The 12,844-nt window shown below is 38.4% G+C and overlaps 1 protein-coding gene across 2 annotated transcripts in view; it reads left to right on the forward strand.

Moving 5' to 3' along the window:
* CFAP61 (cilia and flagella associated protein 61) overlaps positions 1-12,844 on the forward strand; it is a 136,638-nt gene that overhangs the window by 47,166 nt on the left and 76,628 nt on the right. For both annotated transcript variants that reach the window (XM_083748569.1, XM_083748568.1), the window contains exons 12-17: positions 56-95; positions 3,506-3,645; positions 6,026-6,152; positions 6,464-6,541; positions 7,642-7,848; positions 10,475-10,609. In XM_083748569.1, the coding sequence (XP_083604695.1) occupies positions 56-95; positions 3,506-3,645; positions 6,026-6,152; positions 6,464-6,541; positions 7,642-7,848; positions 10,475-10,609 (727 nt within the window). The remainder of the gene's footprint in view (positions 1-55; positions 96-3,505; positions 3,646-6,025; positions 6,153-6,463; positions 6,542-7,641; positions 7,849-10,474; positions 10,610-12,844) is intronic.

The following is a 12,844-nucleotide window of genomic DNA, read 5'->3' on the forward strand; positions in this document are numbered from 1 at the left end:
TACTGCACAGTGGAAAAGTCAAGATTTTTGTAAAATGATTTGTTTTTATTTGCAGGTCATTGGATTTCATGAATTTTGTTTTCAACCTTTTTCCAGTAAGTATGTGCATTTTCAAAGCCTTTGCTTTGCAATTAATGAATGAAAGCAGTTTACCAGACATTGTATTTTCTTGTATTGAGCCAACTTCCTTTTAGGGGAGCAGAGAAATGGCAGGATGATTTTAAGGACTATTGCAAGGATTTGCTAGTGCACAAGTCAGAGGGACTGCAGTGCAAATCAGCAGAGAATAAACGATATCGATCCTAGGATAATGGGTTTCAATAGAGCCAAGGGGGTTAAAATGACATTTCCTCCTTCTTTTCCTACCCAGCTTAGCTTCCAGGCATCCAGCTACTAAACTTCAAGGGATTTTTTTCTGGTCTCCAGCCCTTAAACCCTAACACCCATTTCCATTTCCTAAAATTTCTTTTGTGACTGCTATCTCCTAGGAGACCAGAGAATGTCTCTTATTACCTAAAGTATGCCTGTACATACCTGAATGTGCAGAGTCTGATACAGAGGCATTTTTGTGCATGCAAGAATTCCAAGCTTCTGTGGGGGGCTGCTAAATTTATTTTTTAATATATGTTACATTTCCCCCCCCCCCACCCCATGCAACCAACAACAAATCCATAAATGCAATCAATTTTCATTTACAATATCACAGCTCTCGTGCTTGTAGAATAAAAATGGAAAATATACAAGTGGAGCAGGGTAACAGCTTAATAGTTGAGGGTGAATAGTTTCAAGGTTTTCTGGCTCCCTTCAGCTACTTGCCCTTCCATATTTTAAAGCACAGTACAAGGAGCATGTGGCTCTGGCTCCATCCTTGAGGGAGAACTGTCCAAGCCTCCTTCAGGTCCCTTTCAGCTGGACAGCACGTCCTCAATGCCCTCTTATACGCCTGTCTCCAAAGTCCTGCCAAAATCGAACACTGCAAAATAAGCCAATGGCAGTCAGTTCCCCTGGGGAGGTGAGACTTACTACACTTGAGGTTGTTGGATTTTGGTGCTTACAGAGACAACAGCAGGACTTGAGGAGCTTTCCAAGGTCATGCAGGTGCTTTAGATTCCTGTCAGATTTCCTCTATAAGCCTCAGGCTCTCACAGAGCTGCTGGAAACCTTTAGACTCCCAACTCTCATCAGCCCCAGCCAGCAGGGATGGTCAGGGATGTTGAGAATTGTAGTCCAGCAATATTTAGAGCACCGGGACGCAGGTGGCACTGTGAGTAAAAACATCAGCGCCTAGGGCTTGCCGATCACATGGCGGTTCGAATCCCTGCGGCGGGGTGAGCTCCCGTCTTTTGGTCCCAGCTCCTGCCCACCTAGCAGTTCGAAAGCACCCTTAAGTGCAAGTAGATAAATAGGTACCGTTTTATAGTGGGAAGGTAAACGCGTTTCCGTGTGCTGCGCTGGTGCTGGCTCGCCAGAGCAGCATCGTCACGCTGGCCATGTGACCCGGAAGTGTCTCCGGACAGCGCTGGCCCCCGGCCTCTTAAGCGAGATGGGCGCACAACCCTAGAGTCGGACACGACTGGCCCATACGGGCAGGGGTACCTTTACCTTTAATATTTAGAGCAGGAATGAGGAATCTTTTCAGCCCGGCAGGCCAAATCCTTATTTCCCCCATCGCTGGCAGATCACTGAAACACAGATGGGGCACCTCACCTACATCACCAAGACATCAGGTAACAATTTTTTTCTTCCCCCAAGTTTTTCCATTTTTCCCAGGCCATGCTGCAAAGGAGAATCGAAGCAAGGGGGTTCATTGATACTGTCTCCAAGCTCTGCTTTCAGCACAGATTGGCTAGACTCCCCCAGTTGGAAACTCCTGAGTGTAGCCAAACCCAGTGGGGCTTGAAGTCATTGCCAATCAGCCTCACAGGCCAGAGGTTCCCACCCCACTCATCTTGAGAGCCACAGGTTCACCACCACTTTTTAAAATCATCTTTTCTCATTTCCTAATAAAATAAATGGAACTCATATTGTCAATTTTTTAAAACAAAACCAGATTCAACATTGTGTAACTGAAATAAAGAATGTAACTTGGATGCTTCCTGCTTCAGCATTTTTAATATACCATAGAATTCCAGACACAAGATTAGTGGCAATACAATATGCCTGAATGGCTTGGTGCCCAAATAGATAAAATACAGAAACACTAACAGCAGAAAACCTCTGTGGCTACTTACATATTCAGTTACAGATTCTGTGTTCAAGAACAAGTCATAATTGTGGAAAGTGAAAATGAAAAGTATGTAGAAAGTATCTCTATTTACTGTGGACTGAAATATTTATTTTCAAATTCAGCCTTTTCCAAATGGACAATTTTTTACTATTTCATAAAAGGTCTGGTAGTTACTAAGGACTATATGTATTGCAAAATATTATATTTGTATAAATACACTTAATCTGTGTGGAAAAAATGATCTCATCAGGCTAATGTAATAATAAATAATAATAAAAAAATTATTTATACCCTGCCCTTCCCGGTTCAGGAAAACCAGGCTCAGGGTGGCTAACAACACATTTAAAACACTTAATTGATGCTACAAAAAAACCAGCATAAAATACGGTATAAAGTGTAAATAACAATAAAATCAAGAATCAAAAATCAATTTAGGGGGGAAATCCATCCAATAAACATTAGATGATCACCAGAGCTAGCTGGCTAAATCAGTCCCACTTGGGCCAGCGAGGAGACCAGGGGAGAACCAGCTGTGGGATCCCAGGGTGGGCAATCTTCACAAAAAGGGGAGGGGGAGGGAAGGAGGGGAATAAAAGATCAGGCCAGGTTCAAATTTAAAGCCAGGTGGAATAGTTCTGTCTTACAGGCCCTGCGGAAGGAAGTTAAATCCTGCAGGGCCCTGGTCTCATGGGACAGAGCATTCCACCAGGTCGGAGCCATCACTGAGAAGGCCCTGGCCCTGGTGGAGGATAATGTAGTATAATGTTCTCCCGAGCAAGCCCCATTGAAATGAATAGGAATTGTGCAAGAGCACAGCCAAGAGCATCATGCATTTTAGTGGGGTTTGCCTGGGAGAATTTCACAGTGAATTGAGCTCTGTAGAGAATAAGGGATTAAGCAGATATTTCATTTCATTTCACTTTTAATTTGTATACTGCCTTTCTATATTACTATACGCAAGGTGGTTATGGAACTGTGACTGCTTTCCCGCAGTTACTATTACACTTCTTGTGATTTTATGAAAATGAGGTGAATATATAAATCACATTGAGTCCTTTTTTCATGCATTATGGCTTGGATCCAGAGAACTGCTTGTGCAGCAGGATTCCTCCTGCTGCCCCTTCCCACTGCAGTTTCCTGCAGCACATCCCATCCCATTCTGGAGGGTCCTCTAACCTTCAAGAGGCTGAGCAAAAAGGAGGAGTTGCAGCCATGCTTCTTTTGATCCCGTTCTATATGTTGCATATAATATTGTCTTTCCCTATGTGTTTCTTTCAGGACAAAGACTTCTGCATTATCTCGGTTCCACATATGGTGCCTGAATTTTATCTGATCCAGAATTTTGTCCGGGTTATACCCTTTAGCAGCTGTACACTGGATCAAGAGCTCTATGTGTTTCACCGTTCAGGATTACTCAAGTTAGTGGCACATTTTACTACTACAGAAGATTTTGTGGTATTGCTTGTATCTGAGTTGTTGTCACACCATTTTAGTTTTACTCTATCAGTTTATTTCTTTTTATAATCTTTGCTAATCAGTTGCTTTGTTTGTGGGAAACAAATTATCTATAAAAAGTTCTATTGCCAGGGTCTGTATAATTTAAAGGGGTATCAAAGGATTTTAATAGTTATTCTGTGGCAAAAGAGTTGGGTACTTTAAGCAAGATATGCATTTACTGGCAAATGAAAAGACAAAAGTGAAAGCATTATAGGCAAGAGTTGGATTAAATATAAAGAACTAGACCACCTAGTTCTTGTATAAAGATACCCATGTTAAATAGTATAGTTTCCGGATAAGATGTGAATGTGAGCTGAAAACTAACCAGTAATGGAAAAATTCTGAGTAACATAAAAGCCAGTGTCAAGCCCTTAATAATTCCTTCCTGATGAGGAAGTTAAACAAAGATCAATGTGATGTTTTTGTACAGTGAGTTTTTAAAAGACATGTGAATAAAAAGTGAGTTGCTCAAAATGGATGAAAAGCAAAGCCCACTGAAGGAAGCCTAGAGAGACAGAGGGAGGACTTGTGAAAGTGCAAAGTCAGAGAGGTAAAGGTAATGGCTCTAAATGAAATACTGATTAGCAAAGCTTTTGACAAGGAAAGTCCTCACACAGAATTTAGAGGATGGCAAATTCAACTCTAGGCCTGCTACTTAACAAGAAAGGATGAAAAATAATACATAACAGGGTGTAGGCTGAAATGCTTAATGGATACTTCTCTTCAATTTTGACAGCAAATCATCATAATTATGTTAAATGAATTGGGCTTCTAGAATGAGTTGATTCCTTACTTAGGGCAAAATAAACATAAAGAGGCTAAGTATATCTTTTTTCTTAGTCTTTGATTCTCATAATGGGTCAGCTTTTTATGTAGATACCAATTTTTCAGGTACTGTTCTACCCATTTTCAGCTGCTTATTACTAATTGCATGTATTTTGTGAGTATATACTGGGGAGGTAGAAGTAGTCAGTGTTTGACATCCAGAGAAATAGGAGGAAAGTATCAAAAGATGTCATAAAATGTATCCTGTACTATATTAATAATAGATAAGCGACAATTCTGATTTATAAAAAAATCCCGTGTTTCAAACTTACTGCTCTTTCCAACTCAGCAGCGTTTCTCACATACAACCTCTACTCTGTGGAAAGTTTTCAAAAGGAAAATAGCATAGAAAAATAGTAGCAACCTCAAAATATGCTCATTAACTTTCCCATATTAGTTATTTTATGGTGCTGTTTTGATGTTTTTGTGGACTAGTAGAGTTCTTGCCTCTTTAGGCAAATAAACAACCGCAGACGTAATGATGCACGTACTACTGGTTTTTTACTTATTATTTTGCCAAACATTCTATCTGTGTTAACCTCTGATGGCTCAGTCATTTGATGGGCAAGGATCAACAAGTGGTAAAATGAATGTGTGCCAACTCAGTCTAGATGACTCCCTGGTATATAAATAATAAAGGAGTCTACAGAATGTGCTCTGCTGCTTGTCAATGAAAGGTTAGTGGTTTATCCAGACATAAGCAGGTACCTAGGAGTTTACCTACTACAAATCTTTTGGCACTAGATTTTAGGGAAATATGATTTGTAATAAGTACAGTTGATCAAAATATGCAATTTTATTCAGCTACTTTTCACTGTTCTTGAATGGAGCAGCCAAGCATCCATCAGCTCAGCCCGCGGTATGCTCTCTTTGGGTGAGATGGCCACATGGTACTTGTAAGAGTGGGTGAATATTTAACAGTTATTGGACATTGTGCTGATCTGGAAGGGTTTTTGAATTAGAGGCTCCATCTTTGAACACTGATATCTAATATGGGCATTTTAGAATCAAGTGGTGGTTGTGTTTCATGAGAGACTCTTAACGATTACATTTAAAATGGAAAGTGTTAATCCAGAACTGGTTCATAATGCTTGGCATGTTCACAAATACCCAGTACTTTTCAGAGCAAGTGGAGAGATGCTCATACATTCATACACCAAAATTCAGCTCCCAGAATTATTTGAGAGAAGCCATGCCAGTTACTGATCTCAAATTGATGTATGTTTGTTTATATGTACACTGTGAGGTATAAGAATATTGAATCCAACTTCAGCTTTTTGTCTACTAGAGGAGCAACTCAAACCAGCATTAAAGGGTTTTAAGTGACTTGATGTCACTGCAGTGTGATAATGCAGTATCAAAACCAAAATTTTCCTAGTGATAATCACATTTGGGTATTTAAGCCTGGAATCTGAGACAATTTGTAGATGCCATTGTTTGCTGCATATACAGGATTTGGGTTTATTTCTCTAACAGGTCCTTTATTGTAAGACCAGCAAGAACCAGTGATGTCGCCGGTGTTGAATTACTAATCCAAACTTTGAAATTGAACAAAAGTATATTGGATGACCTAAATGGCTACATATTGGCACGAAGAGATCCAGTAAGTTGTTACACTGCATTATATTGCTTCTGTTTGAACTTTATTGTGAGAATGTTCAAATAGGAATCTGCTAATTTGTGTATGCTAAACTGGCAGTCTTCAAAATTGCTACTATAGTAAACCAGTGTACAGAAAACACCTTTCTGGTGCAAAAAGTAAAATGCCCTTTGGGCCTTTTATATTATTATAACCCATGTCAGAGTGTACTGTGTGGGAGGGGAGCTGAGATGAGATGGGTGTTTAAATAAAGAACATTAATTAAAGTATTAGAGTATAAGAATGTACACCAAATCTTTTGCTTTGTTTTTCAGGATGGAACACCAATTCAAGCATTTGTGGCAGAAGTTTTGCATCAAATTGTTGGAATATCAGTTATTAGAAATGAAACGGTATATATTCTTATATGCAGATCTTTTCCTTTTTGATGGAAGGATTTAGAACACTAAATTAATGTTAAATGTTCTCAAAGGCAGGAATGTTTTTATTCAGATAAACATTTTGAACATTCACTTCCTTCCACAGCTAATGTGTGATGTGTGAATAATGTTTGAACAATCCTTAGTTAAAGGAGAAAAGAAAAACAAGATTGCTGGAGGAGAAACTTTTGTATATCCCAGCAATATACAGTTTTTCTCATCCACAGTCTTGTTCTTCTTTAAAACAAAATGAGGCACTAAATTCAGAATGATATTTACCATAAATGCGATTTGTATGTTTTTGTCCCTTTTTTCTTGAAAAATAGAGATTCAAGGTGATTTATTCTGCCTTCAAACAGAAGAAATAGTTTTGAAATGAATTATTATTTGCTCCCCTTTGCTATTTTACAAAGATAAGGAAGTTTTATAAAGGCAGGCAGGATCCATCTGAGAAACTGAGTGACCTTGCCAGCAATTCCTTGTTAAATTTCTCATTTTAATATGGTAGAAAACCATATGACTTTAACTCTGGATGATATGGAATGCAATATCTTTAAAGGTATATTAATTGCTTCCAACAGTTAGGGGATTCCTGTAATTTGGTAATGAGGATCAATCCACAGATTCTAGTAAGCCAATAACTGGTCATTTTAAATATAGTTGTAAATAAAAGCAATACTATGTTGTTTTTTAAATAAAAACCCCACCTCTACCAATATGCTTAATTTTTAATAGTTGTCCATATGGTCTTGGTTTTAGGACACAAAACAGCCAGACATTTTAAATATAGTTTGTAAATAAATGCAAAACTGTTTTTAAAAGCTACTGTTTCATTTTCAAAAGCTACCTATATGGTCTCATTTTACAGTACAATCAACTGGGAAATGATCTGCACAAATCCCACTGACACGGAACTTGTGCAGGAGAGTTTCCTGGTGTATAGTTACTTCCTTGGTGGTAGTGATCCCTCTTTCTTGAAAGAAAAACAAATACAAATATTTGCATTATAGCTGTTCCAAAACAGAAGCATAGCTCTTTCCTTAATCAGTATATTGAATTGATATGTTTTCCAGGATATAGAATATATTCGCTCACACTACAACATTGAAGACTTTATTTATTTCAGTCATCACCAGCAGGAAGAGCATGGTCACCTTTACCATTTTGCACTGAATCCAGTCTTTCATCACTATGCAAAACATTTTATGAAGGAGATGCTTCGACTAGCCTACAAATCTTGTCTCTATTACCCTATTTATCCTCAGCCTGAAGATGGCAAGGTAAACTATAATCATTTAGTCAAGAAGTAGTTTGAATTTATATATGTAAATGTTGCTGATTGGTTTTTAATTTTATTTACTCTTTCCCTTGGGTGTATGTAGAATTTGCCAACAAAAATGTACACATATGTGTAACAATTGGCAACCATTTCTAACTTACATAGTTAGAAATAAATATAACCAATAGAGATTCCCAAGGCTCACACCGAAGGATATATTATGATAATTAATTACTAATTACTAATTATTAATATTATATGTATTGCGTATAGTCGCATCTGTTTGTCTTTTAAAACCCACAGAAGTGTGCTTTCTATGTAGAATCCTAGAACTAGAAGAGAGTCAGTTGGTTGTCTCAACTTATTTCCATCAGCAAGAGCTACGTTGTGAACTTTCTTGAAAACCTCCAGGAAAGAAGATTCTTCATGCAGTTCCTTTTTAAATAGTTAATTTTAGGGCCCAACCTTACTTTTATCCAATGAGCTTCTGGGTCACATTCCTTTTAGTGTGCATAGGACAAGCTTTTTATTTAGGATACCTCATTTCAAAATGGCTCAATAGTAAAGCCTAAAAAAGAATAAATAGCTTTTTCTACATCGTTTTCATTATTGATATTTACTTGCTTAAAATAATGGTATAGACTGGGTTACGATGAGGTTACCTGAGGAATTCAGCTTGCTTTAGCCAGAGCTGTAGTCACGTTGATATCCATTTTAGAGAAATTCCCTATAAAATAAGGGTGCAAAGCTGCCACCTACACATCGTGCTTTATTTTTAAACCTTTACATCCAAGTTTCCATACTCGGACATAAATTTGAGGGATAGAAATATAAGGATCTCAGATTTCAGTATGTTCTGCACACACTATACCTTTTAACGCACATTCTTTCCCTCAAATAATTCTGGGTATTGTAGTTTACCCTTCACAGAGTTACAGTTCCCAACAACCCTTAACAGACTATAGTGCCCAGAATTCTTTGGAGGGGGGAAAGTGTTTTAAAGGAATAGTGTGGATGCAGCCTTACTCCCTCATCTCATACTGAACAGTTGAATGCTCAGCTCTTGACAGAGGACTCTCAAAGGACTTCCTTCAAATACATGATCCCTCACCCTCTCTCCTTTTGATATTCATTAGCATTAGGAACCAAAAGGCCATAAGCTTTGGTAGGTCAGCCTCAAATGCTTGCAGATGGACTGATTTTGAACAAGGACTCAAGAAAATGTCCTTTGTACAAAAAAGACAGTGTAAACTCCGAAGGAATGGGCCTTGATCCAAAGAAATCCCTCTGCACATGCTCCCCATTCTCCATTGCCTCTTTTAAGCTCTGGAAAATGACTCCCCTAGTCCCTGGAAGGGAGAGTAGGACAAGTTTCAGTGCATACATGGAATGTTGCACATGGCTCTTGGGATCACAGTTACCGAGTGCTCTTGCTGTTCGTAGCCCTTTTTAAGATCTCACTTTCAGGCGAGCAAGTTACATTTTATGACCTGAAATATTACCATTACCCCTATTCAGGCATTCAAGCCCTCACACAATTAGAAATACATGAGGCGGGGGAGTAGGATCATGCTTGCAGGCCCCATCCCCTCTGTTGCATCCCTGTTGCCTGGCTCTGCCGCCATCCACATAGCAGAGAAAAAGAACTGAATTGGGCAGCCTGTTCAACAAGTGTAGGCTCCTTACGTGGCTTGGAACCCTGGTCACATGGGGGAAGCTTATGCATGTAAAGAAGACTCCTTGCTTCAGAACCTTGTCTGATGTGTGTCTGTGAAGCCCGAGAAGTTGGCCCTCCTTTCCCCTTGCATAATTCTAATTGCATATGGGATTGAATGAATGCCTCAATATAACTACCATATATGCAGCTGAAATGGGGGGAAATTATGCAGGAAAGAAGCATTAGAAATACTTGGTTCTCTTCTACACTGAAGAAAATTAAGTTTTTTTTATAGGATGTCATTTCTGTTTAAACAGCAGGTTCCAGACTTTTTTTTTTTTAATGTGACAGACTTTTGGAAACTTTTTTGTTTTTGCATTTCCTGTTGCTCCCCAACTGTTGTTTAAATGCAGATTATAACTAAACTTGCTGCAGTAAGGTAAATGTATTTTTAATCATTTCCTGTATTTATGGAAGGATGGAGATTTTTTTCCTTCACGTTTATGCTACTTCATTAACGTTTGTATTTGAATGAAAACGACTTTTTACTTCATGTGCATTTTCTGTGTGCATGTTTAACCTCTCCTTTGCCAAACAACCAGAGGTGAAGAGTAAGCATGTAACGTCCTTAATGAGCATGGATGAAGATGATTCATGATTGCACTGAAGGAATATATTCCTGTGGGGAAACTACTTGTGCTACAAAATCCCATAAACCAAACCACTTGTTTATCTGTCGTTCCCACTGAGATAGTAATATAATTACTCTCATAATTATCTTCATTAGTGTCAGGAATTAGCTGCAATCCATTCCTCTGCTCTGAGAGTGTTTATTTATTTTTTGGTGATATTTCTCCTGGATTTAATCAAGAGGATAAAGGATTCTTAAATTCACAAAGCACCGCAACAGACATCTGTGATGCACTTTTATGACATTATCTGCGCTAAAATATAGCTTGTTGTCCTTCAGTTCCAGAATCCCTGTGCCCATTCCCTGACATCTGCCCTTCATTACATGGTTCCCGTGCGACCAAGACGACAGATTGTCTATCCTCTGGAAAAACTTGGCATAAATGCTCCAGCAAAAGAGGTCTCTAAGGATCAGGTGGGTAACAGAAGCAGCAGTAAGCAAAAGGCATAGCTCCAACTAAATGTAGGATTTGGCAGATGGGATAACATTACTGTCTTAATGTTGGTGTGCTGCTTCTTAATTATCTTGAACCTGATGTTCATGCCCTTACTTTGTCGTGCTCTGCTATCTTTTTTTAGCATGTATTTCAAACAGAGAATTGCAACTAGCAGCCTTTAAATTATTCAGAATGTTGATAATAATAATTTGAGTATTTAAAATGGTCAGATTCACAGAATGGATATTTTATCAGACTATTTTATTCTGCAGTTTGATCCTTCCCTGAAAAACAAAGTCATGGGCTTGTAATTCCTTCTATAGCTTTCCCCTCGTGAAAAAGGCCATTTGCACTAGTGAAAAAAGCAGTATCTGACTGTGATCATGAAAAGAGCTCTTCTGAACCATAGCAGCAAAGTTTCATCTAGCCCAGCTTTGCTTCCTTTCGGTGGCCAAAAACAGATGCCTCTTGGAGCCCACAGCCTCTCTTGCTGTCAGCTCCCAGCAACTCAATGCTTTGCCACCTCTGAGGTTGCTGTGTAGCCATCTGTTTATTTATTTATTTAGCTGTGTATGTGCAGTCAGCACTTTAAATAAAAATATATCAATGCTGATTTTGAAAGAAGAGAAAATTCATGTTGAAAATTATGGCCTCTCCTCCGTGAATTTGTCTAATCCCTTTTTCAACATGTCCCCAGCCCCAACAAGGGAGAAGTGGTGTGCGCCTTGAGGATGGGGTGGGATGCAGTAGGTGGGCCATCTGTTGCTGTGCATCTAGATCATTAAATCGGAATCTCTTCATGTGGCTGTTGGACATGGGGGGATTTTGTGCCCCCACAGTTGCCCCTTGCATATCTAAGCGTGGAAACCTATTCCTGCACATAGATTCACCTTTCTCTGATTGGGGGACATAAAATGGACCCACATTTACAACTGCATTCAGCAATATTCTTTACATTTTTCTCAGTGTATTTTTTAGTTTCTTAGCTGTTTATGAAATTTATATTTCATAAAATCATGTACACTGCTTGATTGTAAAAAACAAACAAACACACGCAAAGCAGTTTACAGAAATAGTGTACTGATGCTAATTGGACATGCAGAATTTTTTAAAACAAGGAAAATGGATTGTATGTCTGCTCATTTCCATGTTTAAGTAACAAAGGAAGAAATATGCCAAGATACCTCTTCTTTGTTGGTGCTAAGTCATCTACTTGCAAATCACCTAGAAAAAGATACATAAAGGTTTTTGTATTGGTTTTATGATGAATGTTACTTTTCTGACACAAAGAACTTATAGCACAGTTCAAATTTTCCATTTCATATTTGCTTAATAGATTTTTGGCTTCACAAATCTCAAATAGCTAAAATGTTTCAAACTGTGCCTCAACCGTATAGATTGTGGTTTTGAATTCCCCCCATATTTCTAGGAACTTTTTCTCTACTTCTTTACTTTCTGCTATATTCTGTGATGAAATCTCCTCTGTACTTCTATTTTCTAATTCCATTCCTTCCTTTCTGTCCCGATCTTTTAGTAATCCTCAAAACCATTACATTTTACATTTTTCTAGCACAATTTCACCCTGCTTTTCTTGTGCTTGCTGTCTCATTTGTGAAGAATCCTTTAGTTGAAAACAACTTTTATATACACACATCTCTTTCATTGTCTATAGAACTATATATCTATATTAATATATAGTTTTCTCTCTATATATTTATTGTTAAAATAATTCCTGGTTTCCATTTTCTCAAGACCCTCTTTTCTGATTAGTTCATGCTCTTCAAAATAGGAATTTGTTGTTTGTATATCTTGGTATTGGACTAAAACCTAATTAAATACTAACATATTTATGCCTTGATTCCATCCTCCACACATATATATTGTTCTATCGACTGTTCTGATCCCTTCCACATTCCCTTCTCATGTCCCTTTTCTGCTTCTTCCCAGCATGCTTTCCTTTAATTCCTGGAATTTTCATAATAGAATTTCTCAGTGACATTTCCCCACCAAATTCCCCTACCAGCCATCTCATTGCTGTCCAGATCTTCTGTCCTAGCTGCATCCCATATGTCCTCTCCTATCTCTGTTTGCCTGTCTCCAGTGTACTGTCTTATACCTTGGTTGTTCCCGTCACCGGCTTGTCCTCAGTTGCCATAAGGAAAAAGTGTTTCTATGTGATTTCACCAATGCGTCTTGGAATGTAACCCCTGTGT

The sequence above is a fragment of the Podarcis gaigeae genome (assembly GCF_964106915.1).
Source record: "Podarcis gaigeae genome assembly, chromosome: 7".
Lineage (NCBI taxonomy): Eukaryota > Metazoa > Chordata > Lepidosauria > Squamata > Lacertidae > Podarcis > Podarcis gaigeae.